Consider the following 14330-nt stretch of genomic DNA (forward strand, 5'->3'; position numbering starts at 1 on the left):
AGATTTTATCTGTATTCTTTTTTAACAAAGAGCAGTAGGGTGCTCTAGTAATTTTCATTAATTACACCCAAAGAAAGAGTAATTGGATTCCTCATTATTTATTTCATAATTTTGTGTCAGACTTTGTTTAAATGTGAGGTGGGAGCCGTGGGCGTGTGTCTCAGTATGTCTGGATTTATTACCTCTCAAGAATAGGGTTGTAGATATTATGTGAAACATTTGAATACACTTGGGTTTCCTCTAAAGAAAAAAACTGCCTTTCGATGCCCATTCTTTCCAAAATCACAACCAAAATGTCTTCTTGCCGATCACTCTTTCCTCGTATGCAGTACATTTTTGCTGGTCCAACCTTCAACGAGTTTAATTTGTCCTTAGTCACATTGAATTATCAGAAAAGGAGGAATGAGTTAAAGCAAATTCCCTCTCACTCAAACACATTCTTCACAAAACAGTTTTATTCAGTCCACCTCAAGTTCAAATAATCAAACCAGTAAATAGACAGTTGTTTCTTTTCTACAATCTTGGTTATTACATTTCTCCTTAAAATAAGGCTTCAGAATAAATAGGATGGAACGTCAGTGCCCTTGTTTATATATCATTTAGTGCTTCAATGAGTCACGACATTCGAATGAATACAGTGGGGTCAGGGTTGTTTGGTGATTTTGCTTTAAAGAAACCTAATGCATTCAGACACAAAGCTTTTAATGACTTTAATACAAGGCATCTAAAGAAATCATTGTACCATGTTAATCTCACGCTGAGATGATTTACAGAGACACAAGTGCTGTTCTCCTGTTCTTGCTTCACTTGCTAATTGCATTTCTTGATCATTCCGACAAGAGAGTTGTGAAAACATTGTTCAGAGAATTGCCTATACTGTCTGCATATGTCTGAGAGACAGCGAAAGGTAGCAGGGCACACTGGAAGAAGGAAGCAATCAACTATCTCCCAGCTACGGCTTCCAGGCCAGACACATTGCCGCCATGTGGTTTTTCCAGTAAGCTGACAAAGAAGCTGAATAATGTATCCATCAGTCTGCCCGAGTGTACCGAGAACTGGGCACAGAGGAAGCTGCCAGCTTGTTATAGGCTCATTACAGGTGAAGATGACATGTGGAGGTGCAGCCGCCTTGGCATTGTCTCCCTGCCCTGCCCTCGATAGAAAGCACAGCACTCTGTCACTCCCCGTGGTATAGTGGAAGGCAGAGAGAGGGGATAGAGGAGGAGGGAATGAGCCTCAATGCTCCCCTAACCCCCCAAAATGAAATTGACAGGCTCGCTGAAGTAATTGCTCCCAGCACTATTTTCTTTGGCAGGAAATACTGTTATCGACAAATAGGGGATTCAATAAGCGGCAGGAGATGAGGCTCTAGGCAGTGGTCAAAAGGCTGTGTCTGTCCTCTACTGTTGAGGTTGTCTCCTGGTGCTCTATCTCTCCACACTGCTCTTCCTCCTCCATAGTCTTTCTCTTTGTTTTTGTGTCCAAGCCCTACTTTTTCTCATATCTCCCTCAAACTACCTCTGCTCCTCTCACTTTTTATGTCTTACTACTTCATCACTCACTTCCCCTCTCAACATCTCTTCCCCTCATCCCTCTTTCTTCCTTGGCTTTTTTTCTCTGGGGCCTCTTTTTGACCATTTTCTTCTGTTGACCATTTTTGTGAGCCTGAAGGGGGGGGGGGGGGGGGGACGACTCTATTACACAGTAGCCAGCAGGTAATGCCACCTCCCTCTAATCCTCAGATTGTTTCTCTGCTGCCAGTGTGGTGGTGTAATGTTGATATTATCCCAAAGGATTCCATTGATTTGGGCTATGGTCATGAAAAAGCAGTTTATGGTCAGTGTCTTTGGTTTCCAGGGGTCAGAGCATGCGGTGAAACCAGAGCCATAGCTTTTCTGGACATAGTGCAATGCCTGCTGGGAACTGCTTGGAAGATAAATATAAAGTGGCCGATGAGTTCTCCTCTCACTGCGCTCTGTATTGAGAAAGTGACAAACTGTTCATGCTGCCTCCTTATCAACCATATCCAAATATAGAATCGCAGTGATTTAGGATGCATATTTACTATTATTATTTGACTGTGTATTCTCTTACTGTTTGGGTTGATGTTATCGAGGCCCTATTACCCTGCTGAAGTGCATACATTTATAGTTTACCAATAACTAAAGTCTACATACTCAATGTTCCAAGCTGTCCTTGACAAAGCTGCTGAGTACATTTTATTGAGCACTAACACCAGCCTCTGCGAAATGGCAGGCCTTTGGTCTTCAGACTTGAATGAAACCCACCACTAAGCTGAGTAACTAACCACAACGTGTAGCAGTCTACCTTCACACTGAAGTCCGAAATACTGAATTTGGCTACCTTTTCTCCCAGGGAAGAGCTCAGACCTCACCAAAACTCTCTGAACACAGAACTTTCTGCAAGCACTGCCATCCCAGGTCTTTTTGTGCCCTGGTTTCAATAAGCAGGTTTAAAAAAAGCACTACCTCCCAGGTTTTAAAAGCACTATAAAGTTTTACATCACCGTCTTAGTGGAACCTTGACAACTCAAAAGTCGAGACAATTCACCCTGGGGTTTTGCTATGTGTCTTCAGCATCTCTCTTTCTTTCTGCAAGGACTCATCGAGCTTTCACACAGTTCACATTTGGTCTTTACGTTTTTCATTAGTTTCATAGTCAATGAAGAAAACACGTAAAAATGTTAGTCGGGAAAGTGCAAGAAAGAGTCTGGCTGTAATAGTTGAAAAAATATAGATGTAATGAGAAGGTTTCGTACTTCTCCCTATGGTCCAATAAGTACCTTCAGCCAGGTGAAAGCTGAGACAGTCTGCACATTCACGCAACGGTGCTTGAGAAAAAGTACAGTATAGACCAAGATGAGAAGGATAGAGAAAAGACAAGAATCACAGAACATGTATTCACATTTAGCTGTAGATGTAAGCCATCAAATTGTGTGAAAGCATACTGTCAGCTTTCCCTGCTTTGAGATCTTACCTTTTTTTGGTAAAGTTATATCACAGTAGCAGAACAGATACAATGTTTAAAAACATGCCACTAATAGTAGTAGAAAAACAGCAATATTGGTTCTTCTGTGAGCACCAATAAGAACAGTAACATTTAACTAGAACATAATAGATCTTTGTTTTTCAGCTTTTATTTTCGATTGATGTTCCGTACAAAAAGCCTTTCTCATTATTATAATGAGGTTGGCTCTGTGCTTTTTTATTTTCACTGTCAATAATAAACAATAGAAGATAACTCTTCAACTGGATTTTGGTAGGAATCAATCCTGCAGATTGATCTTGCGTCACAGCACTACTTCACATTTTTGAGCTAATCAAACTCTGAGTTCAGATTAAATCTAAAACACACAGTTATTAGTATTTGTCTTTAAACTCCCTCTGCTTTTTCCATCAGAGAAATATGGTTCTTTCATGTTGACTGTGCATTGCAGGAGAGCAGCAGGCATCTCTTTTCTCCAGATAAATGAGCTAGCTTATTACTTCCCAAACTGCCTATTAGCACAGCTCACTTTGTGGGGAACCAGCAGTCCAGGGATGATCACAGTGAAAATGATTTTGTCTAGCAGTCTGGTTCGGCTTAACTTGTGATGTTGTTTTGCAGAGAGAGTGTGCTCATTTTGTTTTGCACCGCTCCTATACTCAACCCCCATCTAAAATGTAGCTCATTTTGACACAAACTGAAAAGATACCAATTTAACACATATTTGTCGGAGCACATCTGGGAGTAGAGATAATTAAGTTAAATTAATCAATTTGCACGGCAAGGCTTTTTGTTATTTGTTTTCCTGCACGGAAACAAAGTCAGACCATGGATTCAATCATTCTGTTACTTTTGAATCAAGCTGCAGCTAAATGTTGTCTACAGTGTGTGCAGGGTGAGTGAGTTTGTAAATGTCTGTTTCCCTGCTGGGGTGTAAGTGTGTGTATTGCTGCCAATATGTAGTCTCCTTGCGTAAACATCAGTGTAGCAACATGTCCCTCGAGGCCTCTGTGGAGACTATACACAAGCATCCATTTATTCCGCTGTGCTTGGCTCTGCGAAAAGTCCATCATTAGAATATTGGCTGATTGAGAAAAAAATAGAAGTTGGCCAACACATCACTAAAGGCTCACTTGTACTTTCACTTAAACACAGTCATTTTTTCCAGCTTTTATCACTAGCATTGTGAGAATCCAAACAAGTCTCAACAACTAACCCTACTGATAACAATACATACTCACTAACACACAGTCCTCTTCATGTTGTTGATGGTTATGTCGTTATCATCAAATCATGCATGGATGTCCTTTGTGTTACACTTTTTGTTTTAGTTTTACCTACCAAGGTGATATAGTGTATGAATGTAATCTAAACTTTTGATATTTGGTTTTCAGGGTGGACTTAGGAACAGCAGGCATGAGAGTACGCTTTCCTCCCAAGAATACGTCCACGAGCTGCGCTCCGGCATCACAGAAGAAAAGCTGCTCAACTGTCTGGAGTCGCTAAGAGTGTCTCTAACAAGTAACCCTGTCAGGTTAGTAACTCAACAAACCTCCAGGCTGAGGTTTTCTCAGCTTGTTACTCTGATCGATGACTAAGATCCTTCATCCAGTTCCATCAAGATCTAAAAAAATATATAATAGGAACAGGGCTTAAAACTGGAGAAAGGTACTTTAATGACAGCTTCTGGCAGACATCAATAATGCTGACGCATGCGCTAAGGGGATACATCACCATCACAGAAGACCAAATGATAACCCTGACTGCACAGAATGATCACTTGTTGGTAGAGTGCAGCACAGTGACAAAGCTCAGAGTAAGTGGTTCAGTGAAGGACTGGCACAAGCTTTACACAAATTACTCATGCTATTTATTTGTTTCTGTTAACCAGCATTTGTATATCAACTTGATTGGTGGAATCAACACTTCTCTAAGGATGGATCTTTGTAACCTTCATGAAAGTAGAATTAATTATAATACTGTGTAGGTGTACCTTGGCAACTTAAGGTATATGTACCTGGAATGTGTGAAGGATGAATATACACTTTATTTTCTACTCCTGAAATTGCATCCTCATTTTTTACTTTATTCCTTTGTCTATTTATTGAAATGTGTAATGAGGAAACATGTATTTTTCAAGCAATACTCATCCAGGCACTACCATTACTCAAGTCGCTCGACATTAAGCATAGCGAGCGAGGTGTCTGCTGGACATGATTAAATAATCATTTGATGTATGTAAAGGCATTTCATTGGACCTGTTGCTGATCAGGTTAGTTAGAAAGGACAGCACATCAACTTTTGAAACAAAGTGTGAAGATATGAGGAGTGAGTCCCAGACCACTCTCTCCATCAAAGCCTAATAATTAGATTCTCCACATCAGACATCAAGCCATTCTGAGACCTCAAAAGCAAACCTGCCATCAATGAGAGAAATGGCCAGTGTCCGCACCAATTCTATGTAAGCTGTTAGGAACACAAACTCTACTCCAATGTGATTTTTGCCTTGGTTGGCTCTAGAATCATTCATTACCAGACCTCACTGGCTTTATAAACCTTGTCTCTAATTTTTAACCAAATTCTCTCTTTAAATAGGATCTCCAATTTTAATTTGGTCCCACTAGTGCTGCAGAACCCTTAGTGACAGCAGATCCTTTAAATTATGTACCAGCTCGCTGTTGAGGAGATGTTTCCTAATGTGAATCAATGAATGGTGCATATTAAACGGTCACTGGATAAGTGGAATTCTTTTTTATGTTCACCCTGGGTACAGAGATAGACTCGCCAGCATGGCCCCAGAAGAGCTTTTATTTAATCTGTTTGCTAATACCGGCATTACTGCTGCATCCTTGCATTGAACAATTTTAGGGAAATAAGAGTTCATACAAACCTTTTATCACTCAAGACACCCATTCATATGAGGGTAAAATTGACCTTTCCAATAATAAACTAAGGACAGGAAGTCATTCAACCAACATGATGCACATTTTGGATTGATTAAGGACAAGTATACCCATTTATTCAGTCAGATGTAATAGTTATAGCAAGTGATACACACACACAACGGAACCACACCATGCTTAGCATAAATGCATATTTTATATATGGTCGTATGTTGAATAGTATACTGAATAGCTAAGTGATTATCCCTGGAGTGATCGCAGAGCTGTGCAGCCAGTCTCCACAGTCTCCAGCAAGCTGTGGGGAGTCAAGTCAGCCTCTGCACTCAGAAAGGCCAACTGGTGCCGAGGGGATGTAAGTGAGGCCAGCTCGCCCTGTGTGTGTTTTCAAATGGCTGATCCTCTGACCAGCATGTAAAGGACCAGTGCTTCACGGACGTGTCGCCTCCTACGGATGGTCAGCTCCATGCAGGGAGAAAGCCACGTTATGGTTGTGTGTGTGGCGGCAAAGAACAGTGCGGATGTAGACTGACACAGGTGTTCTGCTCATCTTTGCGCCCTTCATTATTTCCCTCCTGGGTAAAGGGACTGATTGTTTTCTTGAAGCATGGATAAGGTTACTCATAATGAATATGAATGCACTTAATTGTCATGGATCACAACCCACAGGAAACCCACATTTGGTTTACTGATCTTCAGACTCAACTATGTTAATGTAACCTTTGTCTCGCCATGTTATCATAAACAGAAAATAACCGTGAAGTATATAGCAGAGCAGTGCATTCATGCTTGTTTTAATTTACACCTTTAAACAAATTATCACTTGGCCAGCTTATGAATATTTATACTTTGGAGACTTCATTTTAAAATTTAACCCGAATACTAATATGCCTGTACACAAATATACTGGTAGTTTGTGCATTATATCCTACCATGTATTATTGTCTTGCTGGTGTTTCCTAGTTTATAACCTTAAGCAGGATTTTCTCATTACAGAGTGTACACTTAAATTCCAAAAGCAATTCTGGTGGGTACCACTTTATAATAAGACTACCCTTCATTCATAGTGTTTACAATTAGGTTATTGATTAGGTTGCAAACACTTTATTAATCATTAAGAGCCAATTATAAACCAGTTCTAACATAGTTTTCATACATCAACACAGGCTCACTATTTGGCAAGATGACTAAGCCTTTCATAAATGGTCATAAGAGATGGCAAGACACATCAAGATGGAAGGGGGGAGAATCAATTCAATGAACGACAGATACCAAGGATGTTGGCTGATGAAGAAGACAAAGTGAGCTAAGTAGCCAATATAAGGCTTAGCAGTACATATCAATGTTGGCTCAGTATTTGGCAAGCAACCGGTCACAGTTGCCCTGTTTATCTCTTGTCTTATAAAAGCTTATTAATAATTTATAAAGTGTTTACAACCTAATTAATACATGCATTACAAACTATGTTTAACCCCTTCATAAAGGTAGTCTTATTGTAGAGTGGCACTTATACATCAGTGTCTCAAAGGAAACAAGGCCAGAGAAACATATCTGCATTTCTTAACCATTTAAGCACTGGAATCAGTGCAACATGGCCTGTTTTTCAGTAAAATGTATGAATGGTCCTTAACTGTATTTGATAAATAACACATACTAATGAATACATTTTCTCGACACAGATATTTAATGCAGAGTCAACAAGCAATGTAGAAGTACTGCATGAGCGCTAGAGCGAAGCAGGACATGATTGAATTTCCATGTGTAAAAATGAACTTTGTCTTAAGTTACATTTGCTGTTCAAGTGAAATGTATCATTTTAGTTAGTTAAAACACTGCTTTGTCTCAAGTGGGCCATATACAAATAGTACTTACTCTTATGGCTTACATGATGCAGCAATGTTGTTTCAGAAATACGTGTCATTTGGATAACTTTAGCTAAATATAACCCTAACCCATTAATACATGGTGTGCATATTTATATTCATTCCGTTTAAATCGTATAAATCTTATGTTGTGTTAAGGCAGTGGAGATGTTTTAATTACAAGAAAACCATTTCATAACAAATGATCTTGATTCTGAAATGAAAGTCTCCCCATCAAAGTGTTGTTGTTTCTCAGTTACTGCTTACCATTGCTTTTTGTTTTTCCTCGGATGTTTGGGCAGCTTGCTAATTTGCTCCCAGAGGCCTGTGTTTGTCTAATAGTTTAATTGGCTGGGCTGTGCACCTGTTTGGCAGCACAGGTGGCCACAGGGCCATTGTGCTGAGGGCCTTATCTCCAGGCACTTTCACACAGGTGTGTGGCATGCAGCCTTTGCAGATCCACCCACAGATGGCATTGCCTGGAGCATCGGCTGCTTACTCTGTTTCCACTCTCTTCTCATCAGCTGCCATGTTTTCCTCTTCTCTTTCTGTCAGACTTTACCCCGCCAATTATTTATCCTCTACTTCATTCTTCCCATTTTAATTTTGTCATTTGGATACTCTCTTCTTAATTTAGAAGTGTCAGATTGACTAGCCACTTTTCATTCATTTCTTAATCCACTAACATGGAGTGAGATGCCAACTTAGAGAAAATTACTCCCCTCTTATTTTTCTCATTTAGGGCCAGAGAAATGTGTGGTTTTTCTGTCCGTCCCTTTTTATAGCATATTAGAAATTCTCAGTAGGCAAAAAGTTATATATTTTGATATCACCGAGGCAAACCGATATCTTGGCTTTGCATGACAGGGCATACATTACTTTTAAAAGTGATTTGCTAATTTAAGTCAGGAGCAGTAGGGTTAAACCTCACTTCCTCTGATCTAACTCAGCTGCTCTTCCATCAATAGACTTTCCAATATAAAAATAGCTGAGTGGTTATAGTGGTTTTGGGCAGCAGAGCACACAACCATGGCCCCAGCTTTAGAGCTCCCTATGTTTAGCCCAAAGGCATTACACTATGGCTCTGTCAAATCCCGACAGTGACTGCCATATTAGACCTGCTAGCTCTCAGATCCCTAAGACACATTTAAGCAAAATTGAACTGGGCTTCCTACTTTTCATTATGTGGAATCTTCACGGTACAAGTCAGACATTTTCTCGGGGGCATTTTCTTGTGGGGTCTTTATGGAGGCGGGAGACATTTGCTGACACCAGAGTTTCTCTCTGTGTCTGAATACTCAAGGTGTGGGTTGTTGTGATGATCTTGCTGCTCTGCCACACAGGATGTCTCTGAGTGTGAATCAGTCTCACCAGCTTTTCTCAGTTGAATGCTTGTAGCTGAGCACCGAGGGTTGCATGGAACACTAGTAATATTTTTCCTACGAGCTTTGAAGTTACTATGCCTGCTAACATAAAGCTGCGTGTCCTATTGACTGTGGGTCCTAATGCACGGCTTGATAAAGCATTTTGACAAACATTTCTGCCAAGTACAGTGATAGAAAAGCACAAAGCACTTCCTAATCTCATAATCAGTGTGTATTATAGTTAAATGCAGTCAAATAAACCCTTACATGACCCAAACAATCATTTCTAGATAATCAAACCACTCGTAAATAGTGAGATGCCAGCTGGAAGGTGAAGAGACGACTGTACTTGATTATCATTACACTTTATGTGTTTGGCACAGACTGATACGATTAAAACCAAAACAATTAAAAGGTATCAAAAAAAGCCACTCCCTACGCACACATAGCTTTTTTATTAGTAGCACTAAATACTACACTTATATACCTGACTCTTCCTCTTTTAGCATCTTCTGTCCACAGTATAAAGAACAGCACTTAACACTAGAAAAAAAAGCCACCATCATTCCTCCCCAAACAAATGACTTGAACACGAATACATTTTGAAAGTATTCCAATTCTTATTATTGTTACTTATGCTCAATTCCACCAAGACACAGACTGTATGTGTGATAGAGGGCGACCCTTGTGGTGATTGGCTTTGTGTAATACCATACAAACCTATTTTTTATAGATCAGGGTAAAAAAAAACGATCAGGTGCCGGTATCGTGTGTCTGAAGGAAGTTTCGTAATACTTGGTATCATGTTATTTAGGTCCATATCTTGCTGATACTGAGTACCGAGCCCTAAGACTTAGGTACAGTAGACATCAATGGGCTCGCTCTGTCTGACATCCTTTCTTCACAGAGATGAATAACTGTTTCAAGTCTTGTCATTTTTGATGTGGAAATAGCTCTCATCTCAGTGAATCATCCATAATTGATCATCTGTATTCACTTTGTTATCCCGGATAGCACTTTTGTAAGCTCAATCAGACTCCATGTCAATTTGAATTTTATTTTAGCATTAGCATTCTGATGTGGTTATTGGAGTTCAAGGCGACAGGCTAACTTAGGACACATGACCACCTTTTGACATTTCTGGATCAAGCCCCATTTCTTCCCAGCCCATCACTTTTAGAGTAATGGAAAAATAGCAATTTGACTTCCTAACATTTAGAACAAGTTTTAACATCCTCCAGGAAGGTTTGAGGAAGGAAGGAGGAGAGACACAAGAGATCCAAAAACCTAACCTGTCAGGACCATAAAATATGTTGTGGATGTTATACACACAGCGAGGACGTAAGTGGGAGTGGAAGCTTTCCGGTAGGGTAATTTTCTTCGCACCAGGCTGTGAGACTCTACTCCCTGGACTCCAAGTGTTATTACAAACCACTCTCACCCTCAAGGCCTTGCTCTTTCACTTGTCGAGGAGAAACTTGACAGGGACGCTGTGGAAATGACATAATAATTTAGCTGAGGTCTGCAGGCAAAGGTATCTTTAGCCCTCCACATTTTGCAAAAGTAACAGAAATATTTCACTCATTAAAGAATCCTCACTCCTTTGTCTTTTACGTCTCACAATGGTGCCATCATTCTCGTTTTATAGCATTCAAGGAGATTTATTTGACGGTTAAATTTGGCACAAATGTTATGACACTGGCTTCCACAGACGTGATGAGCAGTCAGAAATTAGCAAGTTAACTAGTTTTTACCCTTGCAGCTGACTTCGGAGTTGACGTTCGCCCTTCTTCCTCAAAGGCAGTTAAAATGATTTTGGAGACATTAATGTCCTCAGTGCCGGGGTATATTTTAAGAGTGATGTGTATTTCATTTTATGACACCATCTGCTAACCTCCAAGATAATCATATCTGTTACGGCCCCAACGCGATACATACATAATTCAGGAATATCTGTTTCTAAATGTGGCCTTGGATTTTATTGTGGAGGATAAGATGTCTTTGGACGCAAAAAGTATGTAATTTATTTTCTGTTTTAACATGCATCCAACGGAACAGCTGGACCACATGTCTTGTTTGCATGCTATTACATCATATCGGCACGTTTCTATTATTAATGTCCTGTTTTGTATGTGGGACATAATCCCAAATCTTCTGTGACCTCAGCCCATATTTAACACACAACTAATGAGTGAGAAATCTGTCCAATCTGCTCTAAATTCTCAGAGTGACTCATTGTTGTCCCTTCCTTTTGCTTCCGAATACAACCATTTAAAGACGTTTGTAACCTACGAAAAGCATCCCGGCTGCTCCAGGATTTAGGAGTGCTGCAGAGCTGTCCTAGGTTTTTAACAGTTCCCAGGAGTTCTCAAATAATAGCACAAACGTTCATGCTCATTCTGGAACATTTACTAATAAACTTTGGAAAGTATTTTATAAATACAAGGTGACAGCAACAAAAATGGCAACTTTATGGCTTTGAAAGTAGACTTTGAAGTAATGCTTGTCAATGCTTCGCATCAAACCGGATGATTCTTCCTCTGATGTTCGACAACATGTACACATTGACTGTATAGATAACAAGGAAATTAATTAGTCTAATCAACCTGCAATCTGTCAGTCGTTCTACTGGTTTCTGTCTGCTGTCACCCGGCAGTACAGACTATTTGTGGACTCCTTGCTGTCGTACTGGGAATAATTAGAAGTGTTTTCCACTCCACGGGGGGTCATTTTCTATGTGACTGGGGAACACGGTGTTCTGTCAGCTGTCTGCACTCACTAGTCTATTTAATTCCAATTGAGACTTAATATTTCCAGCTTTTCACCGCTTCTGTACACACACACACACACACACACACACACACACACCCACTCACCCACCTTAGGCCTGAGCATCAGTCTTTGTTAAAAGAACCATGTTTTGGATTCAAGCTGTGACTCAAATACCATCAGAAGTGCAAAGTGCTCCTTTTGAGTACCGCACTGCTCATGTTCCTGCGCTCGCTTGGCTACACCAGCAATCCCATTGTTGAGGTGCTGACATCACGAATATTTTACTCAGACTACAGCTCCTGTTGTTACCATGACCAGATCCTTTGCAGTGGCTTTTTTCTTTTATATTATCATGAAACATCAGTTAAAGAGAAACCACTTTCAAAAATTGTTTATCTGTTGAGTAAAATGAAAATAATGTGTGTTTTGGGTTGTCTATCCTTGACATTTTCTCTGCTTTGTTGCATTATATTTAAGAACTGTGCAAGTCAGCAGGAGAAAGGGACTTGAGATATTACCACGACGGCTCAGTGGAGTGACATAGCGCCTGTCACTTGGAAGAAGAGAGTGCATGTACCTTGAGTTACATGTGAACAATATCAGCTTCTCAATGTTCTTTTTCAAGGACGGCATGGGTCAATGCTTTTGGATCTGTGTGTGTGTAACCTGGGATCCACCGCTTCCATTGGCAATCTATTAAATATTTAACTCACTTTTGTGTGAGGTGAAGGATTATACGAGTGAGGGTCAACAAACAACTGAGGGAACTGTGTTTGGTAGATTTCCATCAAATCTGTAAAGAAATGAGAATTTTATTGTTTTGGTTTTGTTTGTTGATGCTGGTTATAACCTACTTGTGTATGTATTGTTTTGCAGCCCTGATTTTTTTCATGCAGTTCCATAGACAGACTGGGGAAAGAACTCCTGCATACTATTTAACTTTTTGAAATAGCATTAAATGAGATAGAAGTGTGTCTCTGGGCATAACAATGACAGGCTGTTTGTTTATCAGTCTGTTTGTGCAACAGCGACTAACATGTCATACACTTTAGTTTACTAATATTATATGGTAATGCAATGGGTTTGCACACAATCTATTGGTAACATAAAGTTCCAAGCAATAACAACTCATTTTTCAGGGAACCAAAAAGGTCTCTAGCCTACCGGAAAAAAAACATTAAGACTCTTTTTGCTTTATACTACTTATACTAAAACATATGCCACAACAACGTTTTTTATAGCCTGTTTTACCTCTTATCTTTTGTGATTATTTCACTGATCACTGATCTATCTCTCTATATATACAGTATATTAGGGGGAAACTGTTTCAAATGCCAGAACAATTCTTTCTGAAATTTCTATTGGACATAATAACAATAACAATACTACTGCTACTGCTACTGCTACTGCTACTGCTACTGCTGCTACTACTACTGCTACCGCTACCGCTACCCGCTACCCGCTACCCGCTACCCGCTACCGCTACCGCTACTACTACTACTACTACTACTACTACTACTACTACCACTACCACTACCACTACCACTACTTATAATACCAATTACAATAATATTAATACTAACTGTCACGATACGCACACACTGTGTCACTTATCGTGTAGTTTATTAGGGCTTTGGATTAACACGTTACAAACTGCATTGCGGAGCTAACTCACGCGTGTCTCTATAACTTGTTCAACTGTACAGCGGAGACCGGAACTACGTCACCGCGTAATATAACTGATAACGTTCATACCATCATTACATTACATCTCCCCCTTTTGAGACAATAAACTAAAAGTAACCTTTACCAGAACTGAGTCCATTCAGAGTATCCTAAAACATAAATAAACAATACTTACTCCAATTGCAGATTCAGGTAAGTAAATTAAGTCTTAATCAAAATTAAATCTATTTTTACCAAGAGCAATTTCTTCTCATTTTTTTCCAGAACCCATTCCCCATTCATACTACTGTACTGTAGTATTTGTAACACATTAATATAAACATTACCCTTAAGTGCATTAGCAACATTAACTGCAGAAAACATTTCTTTCTTTCTCCTCCTTTTTTTTTTTTTTTTTTTACATTTTGTCCATTGAACTAAATCTGTTTCAGTAGGGAAACCTGAAAAAAAAAAAAAATTAGGCATTAGCAATAAAGCAGTCAGCAGTCATAAATCACTCATTGAGTCTGAACCGGAGAGGTGGTCTGATTTCACGGCCCCTGGAGGTCAGTCTGGCTGTGCCACTGGACAGAGTAGGCCGTGCCGGTGTTCCCTGTGTAGTCTCTGGTGTAGGCCCCGGTGATGCTGTGTGGCCCCTGGTGACCATCACAGGAAGTGGACTGCTGACGGGACGTGCTGGGCTGGTCTCGGGCTGTAGTTGTGGTTCTGCAGGCCCGGTGGTCTCAGCAGGCCCGGTGGTC

The 14330-nt window shown here is 40.0% G+C and overlaps 1 protein-coding gene across 1 annotated transcript in view; it reads left to right on the forward strand.

The window, feature by feature from the left end:
* Positions 1-14330, forward strand: part of diaph2 (diaphanous-related formin 2) — a 329957-nt gene that overhangs the window by 76211 nt on the left and 239416 nt on the right. Inside the window, 1 exon segment of the mRNA XM_063876203.1 lies at positions 4401-4540. Within this exon segment, the coding sequence (XP_063732273.1) occupies positions 4401-4540 (140 nt within the window).

The sequence above is a fragment of the Eleginops maclovinus genome, chromosome 23, assembly GCF_036324505.1.
Source record: "Eleginops maclovinus isolate JMC-PN-2008 ecotype Puerto Natales chromosome 23, JC_Emac_rtc_rv5, whole genome shotgun sequence".
Classification (NCBI taxonomy): domain Eukaryota; kingdom Metazoa; phylum Chordata; class Actinopteri; order Perciformes; family Eleginopidae; genus Eleginops; species Eleginops maclovinus.